This window comes from Spinacia oleracea, chromosome 3 (genome assembly GCF_020520425.1).
Source record: "Spinacia oleracea cultivar Varoflay chromosome 3, BTI_SOV_V1, whole genome shotgun sequence".
Classification (NCBI taxonomy): Eukaryota; Viridiplantae; Streptophyta; class Magnoliopsida; order Caryophyllales; family Amaranthaceae; genus Spinacia; species Spinacia oleracea.
In genome coordinates, this window is record NC_079489.1 from 7262549 (window position 1) to 7275854 (window position 13306).

Genomic DNA, 13306 nt, shown 5'->3' on the forward strand with positions numbered 1-13306 from the left:
AGTTGCTGCCATGTGTCGTGTTATAATTGACTAATGGTGGACAAATTGTTTTATGCTACATCAATAATCGTTCATCTTCAAATGAGTAGATAAATGTTTATTTCCAAATAAATAAAGAAATGTTAATTTTCAAAATAGTAAATGTTCATTTTCAAATAAATAAAAAAATATTTATTTCCGAAATATTAAATGATCATTGCCAAATAAATAAATGTTCATTTCCGAAATAGTAAATGTTCATTGCCAAATAAATTAATGCTCATTTCCGAAATAGTAAATGTTCATTTCCATATCCAGGTATATTAATGTTCATCCTAAACAACACAAAATGACGTAGTTTTGGATGGGAGGTACAACCAGCTCTGGCTATACACGGATACATCAAAAAAATTAAAGGCTCTTTATGTTTTTTTTCTTTAATTGTGTGAGCAAGACCCAATAGCAAGTTTGTTAAGCTATGAAGAACTACTCGTTCGCTTTAGTAGTTATATATATGAAGTACGAAATACATTTCCCTTAAAAAAAACAAAGAGTACGAAATACATAGATCTTGTCATTATGATTGAGACTGGTTCGGATCATATTGGGTTTAGAGAGTATTCGGTTTGCTTTTGGACTAGGTCGAATTGGGAATATTATCTTTCAACCCAAATTCTTATATGAGAATGTCTTCATCATCAACTGATGGTGAGACCAATTCACACTTGCGAATTTAGGTATGTTACTTCTATAGTTTAGACATATTACTTTTTTAATAATTTTAGAGGAGGTACTTTTTTAGTTCAGGTATGTTACTTCTATAGTTTAGACATGTTACTTTTTTAATAATTTTAGAGGAGGTACTTTTTTAGTTCAGGTATGTTACTTCTATAGTTTATACATGTTACTTTTTTTATACGGAGTAGTTTTAGGGGAGATACCTTCTTAGTTTAGGTATGTTCTATAGTTTAGACATGTTACTTTTTTTATAATTTTAGAGGAAGTACTTTTTAGTTTAGGTATGTTACTTCTATAGTTTATACATTTTACTTTTTTTTAATATTTTTAGAGGAGATATTTTTTTTTAGTTTAGTTATGTTACTTCTATAGTTTAGACATGTTACTTTTTTTTATAATTTTAGATGAGGTACTTTTTTAGTTTAAGTATGTTACTTCTATAGTTTAGACATGTTACTTTTTTTTATACGGAATAGTTTTAGGGGAGGTACATTTTTAGTTTAGGTATGTTACTTTTATAGTTTAGACATGTTACTTTTTTTATACGGAATAGTTTTAGGGGAGGTACATTTTTAGTTTAGGTATGTTACTTCTATAGTTTAGACAAGTTACTTATTTTTTTTATAATTTTGGAGGAGGTACTTTTTTAGTTTAGGTATGTTACTTCTATAGTTTAGATCTGTTACTTTTTTTTATTTAGTTTTAGAGGAGAAACACTATTGGTTTCGCGCTCGTCACAACATCAAGTTGATGGTGTGACTGGTCTCACAGGAGACGCGCTGATCTTTCAATGCTTTACCTATCTAATGAAATAACCTTATGATTTCAAAAGAAAAATGAATATAAAACATTGCGTATTTAAATTGATGTATCACAATTCACAATCATGAGTTATTATTCCCTCCATCCCTTAATACTCACCTAAGTTTGACCGGTATAGAATTTTAGGCAATTTAATTGACTTATTTATTTATTAGATGGTACTAGTACTCCCTCCGTTCCTTAATGTTATTCCCATTTGGAATGTTGAGACTAGTCACAATTGAAGAAAATCTTTTGAATTACTACCAATATATAAGAAGAAATATAGTCATGTGAGATCTAATTTGATTCATCTCGATGAGTTCTTTAACAACATAAAAATTTTATAATTTTTAATAACATATAATTAGAGATATTAACGATGTCAAATATGCATTGCCAAATGTGCCAAAATGAAATGGGAAAAACATTTAGGAACAGAGGGAGTAGTTGATAGTTGAATATTTTTCAAATATAGTTAGTGAGAAATATGTCAAATAAAGGGGTGGGGATGAGGGAGACCGGTGAGTTGAACTTTTTTAATGATTTTTTTAAGAAAGTAGGAATAAATGTTGGTCCATGTTAAGTGGGAAAAATGATAGACACGCTACACTATTCACAAATTCCAATTTGACTACAACTTGTGATTTATGGGTGAGGAAAAATATTAATTTTCATTCAGTAATTAAGGCCCTGTTTAGTTCACCTTATTTCAGGACCTTATTACTTATTTTAAATTTAATAAGATCAGATCAGATCATTAGAAAAATAAGTTCAGATCAGAAAAAATAAGTTCAGATCATATCAGACCAGATTATTATTATTATTATTATTATTATTATTATTAATAATTATATATTTATATCATTGTTATTATATTTACTATTTTATTAGAGTTAAGCCCATTATTGGGGTTTAAGTTTTGCTAAATCACCAATTGGGACCTCACTTTTTTTTGGTCAATAATTGGGACCTAAGGTTAGATTTTTGGTAGTTTAACTCACCTTTAATTCGAGGTTGACTATTCAAACTAATAAAATAAATCAAAAATAAATTATAAGAGTTATGACGTAATAAGTAGTATTATTTGCCAATTTTTTTAGGGGTTTTATTGGGTTTATTTTGTTCGTCTTTAGATTTTAGTTAATTAGTACTTGTTAATTTTGTGATTTTTTTCCCCTCAAAAAAAAAATTGTGATTTTTTGTGAGATTAATAATTGAATTGGTTAATTTTGTGATTTTGTATGATATTAATGCTGCTAAATTTTATTGTTTTTGTGTTGATTTTGATCGATTTGTTATTGTTTGATTTTTTTTTTTATGTTTACTTTGTGATGTTTATACCTTAATCACTTAAGGAGATCGAGCAATTTTTTTGCATACTTTATAAATTGATTGAAAGTAAAATGAGGTTCCACCATTCTTTCAAATGAAGATGCCTTTTAAAGGGGTGACATACAGTGAGAAGTATGATAGATTGATACAGACTACGAAGTATTTTTAGGATGCGACTCGTATACTCATTTTCTTTTAAAAAATCATGGGTCGGGACGGGCTGGGCTATGCTAAATAGGTCACTTGAACTGACTAAATATGACTTGCTTATGACCCGAACAGACCAATTTCTTTAAGTTTGGGCCGGAGCCGCCCTTGACATGGCCCATTTTATAGCTCTATGTTAAAACATTCAAGGGAACATTTTGGTTTTTTTGGTTTCTAAGTAAAATTATGTAAATATTAGAAATTAGTTATTTAACATTTATTTTATCAATTTATCGTTGAACTGTGAACTATAAATCTATAATGGACGAACTTCATCAATAAAGAAAATAGAAATTAATGTGGTGTTGGTAGTTTCCGATGATGTTTGTTTAAGAGGGGGATATTGGAGGTGTAAGAATAACAATTAATTAATTAAATTAGTTTTGTATTTTTGCAAAAATAAAATGTTATAATTATATTTCTTATTTCTTAACCCAAGGACTTAACATTTTTTTAACCACCATAGTTAACTTTGGCTAAAAAAGTAAGATGAGGTCCCAATTATTGACCCAAAAAAAATGAGGTCCCAATTGGTGATTTTATATAAAACTTGGACCCCAAACATGGGGTTAACTCTATTTTATTACTATTATTGCTTTAATGAAAAAGAATGTTGTTGTCGGCGCAATTAAAATCTATTACTTAAGGCATAAAAAAAACATTAACAAAGCATTCAAATTCATCATGTCCAAATTAAAATCATTGAGTCCAGATCAGAAACTATATGATCAGGTCATGTCCATATCAGAACTGATTTTTATAGATCAGAACCATTATATATTTAGACCAGAACTTATATGATCATATAATATCCAGATCATAACTGATATGTACAGATCATGTCCAGATCATGTTCAAATCTGCAAAGATTTTATCTACATCAGAACCAATCCTTACAGAACCAATATGTTCAGATCAAAACCGATTTGTACAAATCATGTCCAGATCAGAATCGATATGTCCAGATTATAACTGGTCTAGATATCGACTTTGTACAGATTATGTTCAGATCATAATTGATCTGCAAAGATCATGTCCATATCAGAATTGATTTGTACAGACCGTGACCAGATCAGAACTGTCCTGTACAGATCATGTCAAGATCAGAACTGAACTATATAGATCATGTCCAGATCAGAACTGGTTTCTACAGATTATGTCCAAATCAAAACTGAACTGTGCAAATCATGACCAGATCAGAATTGGTCTGTACAGATCATGTCCAGATCAAAACCGAACTGTACAGATCATGTCCAGATCAGAACTGGCCTGTACAGATCTTGTCCAGATCAGAATTGAACTGTACAGATCATTTCCAGATCAGAACTGAACTGTACAGATCATGTCCAGATCAGAACTGATATGTACAAATCATGTCCAGATCAGAACCGATCTGTACAGATCATATCTAGATCAGAACTTATATGTCTAGATCATAATCGATCTATCTAGATCATGTCTAGGTCTATCTAATATAAGGAATAGTTAAATCATGAGCAAAGTCAAATAAATAATAACAATGTTATAAATTTGTGTAACATTTATTTTACACGTAAGTCGTTTAATACTAATAAATGTAGATTTTTGTTTAAAGTTAGTTATGAAGAATCAGATTAGATCAGACTAGATCAGATCAGATCAGATCAGGAAAAATAAGATAAACTAAACAAGGTCTAAGCCTGTGATTTGCGTAATACTTCGTATTTCGGAAGATAAATTTTAATAACCTGAGGAATTAGGTAAGTTGAGTGGTAGAAAAAGAGTGGAAGTAAAAGGACCACAACGTGCCACGTCCAAGCTGCAACTAACTACATGGAAATTGCTGGAAATATCTTAAAACAAATGGAGTACAAGGTACTGACAATGCTCGTGACCATTTAATTTCTTTATTTTAATATATCTTGTATTTTGCTCCACAACCTCTACCTACCCCTTATACTAAATTATACTTAATGAGTTAATCATACAATGGTACCCTCAATATTCCATTATTAGCCTCACATGCTCCCTAAATTGACCACCTCTACCTAGTTTTTAATGTTAAAAGTATTGTACTAATGTTTTATTAAAAGAAAACGGATACTACTACATGTACATCTAGTATACAATGCATCTTATACATCATGTTTTTCTATGGGTTGAAATGACATATTTATTGTCTTTCATTCTCATTTTTTAGTGGGTTTGATGATGTGTCAACAAATTAATGGTGGTATACAAGAAAATCATGTACACTAGGTGTACATGTAGCTTTTTCCAAAGAAAACAGAGTGAGTAGCATTTCTATATAAAATGCACCACATAACATTTAATATATAGTTAAAGAACACAAACTTTAGAATAGTCTCTCAAACATTAAGCAACACACAAAGATGTTAACATGGGTAATCTCACTTATGTTCATATCATTAATAGTTTATAAGTTGTTATTATCAAACACAAATAAGAAAAGGTTACCCCCAAGTCCACCATCACTACCCATAATCGGGCACCTTCACATGCTAAAACAACCCCTTCACGAGTGTTTCCACAATATAGCCACCAAGTATGGAGAAATCATACTCCTTAAATTCGGTGTTCGTAATGTCCTCCTCATCTCCTCCCCTAACGCAGTTCAGGAATGTCTTGTTAAAAACGACACCGTATTTGCTGACAGACCCAACACACTTGTTGGAACACTGTTGCACTACAACAATACCTCGATTGCGTTTTCGCCTTACAATGATCACTTCCGTACACTTAAACGACTCTTGACTCAGGAGGTGTTTTCATCAACTAAGGCTCCTCTTTTCTCTTCAATTCGTGTTGATGAATGTCGTATCCTTCTCCGCGATTTGTGGTCGGAAACAGAAGCTAATACTCAGAAGCCAATGAAGATCAGTATCAATAAAGGGGTTATGGAATGTGGGCTTAATATTATGACCAGGATTACTTCTGGGAAAAGGTACTCGATCTATCACTAGTTGTAGTGTATGTCGTCTTAAAATATGTCTCATTAATCTCATTAATTTACTTACTTGCTAATACTTACTACCAAGTTTATCAAAATCGTGATTCTACTTTGAATCGAAAGGGACATTTAGAATCGAATCGTAAAATTCTACAAACAACATAATCAAAATTTTATTCTCAAAATTCATTTAAAATGCTTATATTATAGGTAAAATACATAATAATTGAAATATATAGCTGTTTAATAGATAAATAAGCAATAATTAACAATATTTATCTATTAATAACTTTGTCAACGTGATTCAAACTTATGAGGTTTCCTCTAGTCAAGAAAAAAGTGTAGAATCGTAAATCGAATCGGTGACAATATTTAAATCGTAGAATCGTAAGATTCTTCGATTTGAATCGCGATTTTAATAACCTTGCTTACTACTTCCTTTTTAAAATTATCTTTACACTTTCCGTTTCGGTACGTTTCATAATGTTCTTTACCCTTTGCTTTAGGCCCAGTTATGTTCACTTTATTTCCACTTATTTCAGGAAAAATAAGTTTAGTTAAGATCAGATAAGTTCAGATAAGATAAGTTCGGAAAAATTAAGGATTGACCAAGTTTTATAACTAAAGTAAGTTTTGATAAGTTCTAATAAGTTCAGTTAAGTTCAGAAAAAATAAGTTGAAATGGTGAATAGAAGCACCCTTATTCTACTTTTGGACTTGAATATTTACAATTTTTCACTCACTCTATCTTACTTAATTCATTTTTTTCTTACCCACCCACCATTTTACATATTTTGTTATAAACTATACTTTGAATATTAATAACCGCAAAAAGATTCATGTTAATAACATCCTTAAATAAACCGTGCGTGTGTCAAGTGCTAAGTCGTGATATATTAATAATATATAGCAATATTAATTACCAGCCCAATACTAGCAAACCAAGCCTAATGCCCCACTTGGCCCAATAACTCAAGCCACCACATATTCAATCTATTTAAGGATATGCAAAACAACATATGTCATCCATCCCATATGTTAAGTGAAGACTGTTATCTAATATATTTATTTTACTTTATCCATATTTTATTATAGGAAAATTTGTCAGAAAGGTCATTTTAAAACACAAAAATTGTGAAGAAATGACCTTTTAAAAAAAAGTTGTCAACCAAGGACCAAATTGGAATTTTTGTTGTCAATCAGGACCAATTGTCAATTTCCGGTAGTCAGCCACTGCTTTCCGGTGTTGACTGGCGCGTGACAAGCACGTGGTTGACTTTTTACCAATTTTTTTTTATATAAAAAACTTCCCTCCAATAACGGTAATTATATTCAACCAACTTTTCTAGTAATATTTGTGCAAACAATAATGGTAAACATCTTTATGAAACGGGAGGTAGTACTAAGAACTAAGAAGTCTAGATGCTGTTGTTGTGCACTGCAGGTACTACGGAAAGGATGTGGAGAATATTGTTATAGCGAATGTGTTCAGAACCTTAATGAAGGAGGGATCAGTTCTAAGTGCAGCTGATAATCCAGGGGATTTTCTACCAATGTTGAAGTTTTTGTTTAGAGGTTTGAAGAAGAAGATGTTAGCGTGGATGGAGAAAACAGACAGCTTTTACCAACGGATCCTTGATGAGCGAAAGAAAATGGATGGTAGTAGTACTAGTACTAAGGCTGTAATCGATGTTCTAATTTCAGCTCAAAAACAGGACCCTGTATTCTTCACAAACGAAGTGATTAAAGGTATGCTTATGGTACTAATACTTGCTGGATCAGACACAACAGCATCCACCATAGAATGGGCATTATCACTTCTCCTAAACCATCCTGAAGAAATGAACAAGGCACAATCAGAGATTGATGCAGTTATAGGACATGATCGCTTATTAAATGAAGAAGATATTTCCAAACTACCTCATCTTCAAAATATTGTAAACGAGACACTTCGTTTGTACCCACCAACACCACTTCTTCTCCCACACCAATCGTCAGATGATTCTACAATTTGTGGTTATGAGGTACCACGAGGAACGATGTTGATGGTTAGTCTTTGGACCATTCATAGGGATCCAAAGGTATGGGATGAACCAGAAAAGTTCATTCCAGAGAGATTTGAGGTCAAGGATGCAGAACTTATGTATAAGCTTTTACCATTTGGACTTGGTAGGAGGGCTTGTCCGGGGACTTCTATGGGTAAAAAAGCTGTGTGTTTGGTGTTAGGTTCACTAATTCATTGTTTCGACTTTCAAAGGATTGGTAAAGAGATGGTGGATATGTCTCAATGCAATGGACTTACTATGCCTAAAGCTATACCATTGGAAGCCCTTTGCAAAGTTCGTCCTTGTATGGCTAATTTACTTGCTAAAGAATTCAATCTATAAAAGAGTAATGTGTATGTCTTATTCCATGTACCACATTACTAGTTAGGACTTCAACTGTGATAACCCTAGCTTGCATACTTTCTTTTATGGAATAATTAATTAATAATTGCAATGCTTGTACGTTTTAATAGGAATAAAAAATATCTTTTTTCTTTTGGTGTTAGCAACCGGTTTACCTTTAAGGCTAATCCGGATTCGGGGCGAGTTTTGGGTGGTTAGGTTCCAGATTTCCAGTCCCCTCCCAATTGTTACTGCAGGGGATAAAAAATATCTTACTGCACTTTGATCGATCTATCAATCCATTTGAAATATTGACCGCAACATTTAACACTAACCTTATACAAGGAGAAACAAGATTAGAGGACATAACTCATAAGTCATCATTGCATATTTGCATACTTAAGCAAACCTCTCGCACTCGATCTTTCTGGCATAGCTAGCCAACAATTTAATGAAACTATTCTTGGGCCAATATATACCATCCAAACTTTTGGATGACCTTGGCCTAACCACTTACTACGTATAAGTTATAACCACCACTCGTACAATACCCTTTCATAAGGTGCTATTTCTAATTTAAATGCGGTGTACGACATTAAATATTGTACATTGGACTATTGGAGTAAAAGTTATGGTAAAATGTTTAAAATTTATCCCGATATAAGATAAAAGCTCTCTATTGGACTCCGTTCAGATAAGTTCTAACAGTTTCAATTTAGGCTCCGTTCTATTGGACTTATTTTGATTCAACTTATCTGAACTTATTTTATCTGAAATAAACTTATTTGTGTGTGAAAATGTCTGAAAAAAACTTACTTTTGCTGAACTTATATTATCTAAACTTATCTGAACTTTTCTGAAGTTAACTGAACTTATCTGAAATGCATTTGGCACACCATTTGAGCAATATACAAATGACACCATTTGGTAAGAGTATTATTTGCATTTATGTTTGAACCATTTAAGTTTAGGCTATGTTATGTTCGACTTATTTTGACTTATTTCAGACAAAATAAGTTCATATAAGTTCAATTAAGTTAAAAAAAGTTCAGTTAAGTTCAGATAATATAAGTTCAGCAAAATTATTTTTTTTTCCAGGCATTTTCAAACACAAATAAGTTTATTTCAGACAAAATAATTTTTTTTAAGAAAAAATATGTTCAGATAAGTTCAGTTATGTTCAAATAAGTTCAGTTAACTTCAAAATAAATTCAGATAATATTAATTTAGTAAAAATAAATCCAATAAAACAGAGTCTTAGAAAAACAACTTTACAATATTAACTCACGTATGGTGGCTTTGCTTGACAAGATTAAAGACGAAAACGCAAGTAACCTGGCTTCGCCACGACGCCACCCCACTAAACATAAAGACAATCGGCGTAAAAAAAGAACTTGGTCTTATGAATAATATGCAACAAGTACTCCGTAGGTCCTATAATGTACTCCATTCGTATTTAACAAATGAAACTTGGTTAAAAATTCTATTGCCCACTACTACTCCGTTTCAGTGAGTTCTTTATACTTATTATTTGCACAAACTTCATTGTAAAATTTAACCATTAATATATCCAACTCTATATAGCAAAAAAATATAAAAATTTGATATTTATAAAATATATTTCGAAACCGGGTAGTAGTACGTTTTTAGGTACTAGCTTTATTACATTTTCAAGAAACCAAATAATTTTTACATTTTCAAGTAAATATATTTTCTCTAATTGTAATCTTATTTAAAGTGCGTAGTTTCTTCCTTACCCGTCGAAATAAAAGGTGTAGTTTCTTCCTACTACGTTTTCAAAATGATTTTTTCATATTCCGTTTTAGTCTATTTTATAATGTTGTTTACACTTTGTTTTATTCTAGTTTTGGACATGAAAATTACTATCTTATCCGTATTTTATTCATTTTTTTCTTACACTCACCCACATTTTAACCCATCTACCAAACTTTACCTAATTTTATTATAGCTACCCAATTTTTACACTATTTTTCTACTTTGTTTTAATATTTGTGCAAATAATAACCGTAAAGATTATTTGGAAACGGAGACAGTACATATAACCACATTTTCTTACGTATTACAAAAATACAGAGCAACCATTAACATATTACAAAGTACCTCATAAACCACCCCTAGATCCTAGTTTTAAAACATAAACTGTTAGTTTCAATATTCATTAAACTTGGTCAAAACTCAAAAGGAATGCGGTTTCGGTAGGATTTATTAATTTGATTATTTGAAGAGTCATTTTCATTTAGCACCGACACCCCCATATTTTGACACACTAATTAATGTCGATGATTGGTGGATATTATATACTTACTATTTAATTGCATCATTATGTTTCAAACTTTCAAAGGTTGTACATCTTAATTTGCTTAACGTCATACTAACACAAATGCATAAAATATTTCCGCTTAACGTAAAAGTAACGCATACATGGGAAAAAACAACCATTTAAATTACCTAAATTGGTTGATTGAACAAGAGAGTTCCAAAAAGTGTGGCACTATATATTCCCCATGGGAAATGATAAATCCAAGGAAGAATTTCACTTCTTCCAAGGAAATCAACTATAAAAAAATGTGGATTTCCTTGGAAGAAGTAAAATTTTCCTTGGATTTATCACTTCCCATTCCCCATGTCTTGTTTTTGTCTTGTTTTTGTAACACATTCTGTTCTTAACCTAATAAATCTAATATTAGAGTTTCTCTTAATCACCTTTTCAAGAATATACTTAATTATTAATTATGTTATGGAGTATTTTAATTATGATATTTTAATCTACAAAGGCTCTTTATGTTTTTTTTTTTCTTTAATTTTGTGAGCAAGGCCCAATAGCAAGTTTGTTAAGCTAACTACTCGTTCCCTTGAGTAATATATACAAAGTACGAAATACATTTCCCTCCAAAAAAAAATATAAAATATATGTCTTGTCGTTATGCTTGAGATTGGTTTGGATTATCCTTCAATGCTTTACTTATCTAATGAAATGTTATGCTTAATTGAGAGTATTGGTTTGCTTTTGGTGTAGTTCGAATTGGGAGTATTATCCTTCAATGCTTTACTTATCTAATGAAATAACCTTATTATTTCAAAAGAAAATAATAATTCGTATAATACAATGGTTATATAAATTTGATGTATCACAATTCATAATCAAAAGTTATTACATCCTTCAATTAGGTTTGAGATTTACAACCATTGAGGGCTTCAACAAGAAATGTGGAACTTACATGGCCCAAAGATCAGAAAAGGTTGGCCCAATAGCCCAGTAGAATACATGATGGAGTGCAATAGTGCATTACTTAGCATTGTGTCACGTGCTGACTATTTCCAAGCCTTATGCACGTTGCCTACCAGCGTTATAGTCCCATCATATCATTAGTCAAGGCTATCCGACGTTTTAACTAGGCTAAGTGTACTACGAAATTTGCTAAGTAAGGAAACTTGTAAACAAGAGTGTTTGGAAAGGTTTTTGTATTGCTTGAGAGGGTTGACAATTGTGTTGGTTGGTTGTACAAATAAATGGGGGCATCCTATTTATAAGCACCCAAGTCCCTAAAGGCTAAAGCCTTCTACTCTAGAACATTCTACACTACTCTTTACATACAAGAGCCTACATTTCTCTATAATGTCCCCACATCCAAGGGAACTCCTATACAAGGAGGTATCTAAAAATATCTTCCATGATCTGTAAAGCAAGGTTCTAGACTCATCTTACCTAAAACCTCCAAGAAACAACCAATCTAGAATGCTCAAGACCCATATGGAGCACTCTAGAACCTTCCGGTGCACAACCGGACTGACCTGCTGCAAAACCGGGCCTTCTGCGCCTCAAACCCAAAATATGGCCCAACCATCATCTTGATTGACCCAAAATACGCGGGACCCCCAAGTTTCAGCCTATTTGGATATCGTTTGGTCCCCTGAACGACCCATTATTACATTACTGTCATGTGAGTGTTCACTAGAAATTCAAGGCTTATTCAAAATAAACCTGTATAGGGGAAGAGTGCTCCTCATGCTGCCAGCGCCCAGGCACACCCCTGCTGCCCACAATGCTGCGTAGCACCCATGACCATGCCCCGTGATGCATTCTGATGCCTCAACGACCCACACCACCCAACTTCCGATGGAACACCACATTGCTTGGTGGTGCCCGACGACCTTGTCGCCATCCTTGGCGGTGTACCGCATTGCTTTGCGATAATTGTTGCCTTGCATGCTACACTGCATGCGAGGGTGTGGTAGGTCATTCGAGACAATTGGCTGACAAGTGACAACAGAACTACAGAAGCCTAACTCTTCCATGGAGTGTGTTTCCAAGGACATAATTATTTTATAAATCTTGATTATAATGAATCTTTTAGACTAAACCAATAACAGATAAACCTATACAAAGGTGAAAGGTTTATACATAGGACCAATATTATTCAACTTATTTAAAACAAAACAAAAAAATTGAAAAATAAATAAAGATCCTACTGAATCAACATATATTTCAGGTTAGTCGATCCAGCTAGCATGTCTATGCTTAATCCATTTCCAAGAATCTCTCTTCAACTTCACATTGTGAGTTTCCCACCAACTCAATCAACTTATGTTGGTTACGAATCGGCTACTCTTTAGTAACCTTTGTTTTGCAGCTTTTCCCAACCTCCAAAATTCAATGCAAATTTCTTTGACAAATCTCTTATTGCTATTGCTCATAATTTTCAACGATTAAAAACGCTTGCACAAACGTAGAAAACTTTCATGCATAGTACATCACTACTTGAATGTTCAATTCTGCTTTCTTAATCTCTTATTGCTATTGCTCAGAATTTCAACGACGTAAAACGCTTGAACAAACCTAGAAAACTTTCATACAGAGTACATTACTACTTGAATGTTCATTTTTTTT

General features: G+C 32.3%; 1 protein-coding gene across 1 annotated transcript; it reads left to right on the top strand.

Annotated features, from left to right (window-relative positions):
- Positions 1-5366: 5366 nt before the first annotated feature.
- Positions 5367-8549, top strand: LOC110797509 (cytochrome P450 81Q32). Its single transcript, XM_022002627.2, has 2 exons — positions 5367-6004; positions 7455-8549. Exons 1-2 carry the CDS (start codon positions 5433-5435, stop codon positions 8395-8397), a joined length of 1515 nt encoding a protein of 504 aa, XP_021858319.1. The 5' UTR covers positions 5367-5432; the 3' UTR covers positions 8398-8549.
- The last annotated feature ends 4757 nt before the right edge of the window (positions 8550-13306 follow it).

Bases quoted from the DNA above. Each gene is read 5' to 3' on its own strand.
- LOC110797509 (XM_022002627.2), top strand. From the start codon at position 5,433: ATGTTAACATGGGTAATCTCACTTATGTTCATATCATTAATAGTTTAT. The intron at 6,005-7,454 runs GTACTCGATCTA...TGTGCACTGCAG, and splicing joins AGGATTACTTCTGGGAAAAG to GTACTACGGAAAGGATGTGG.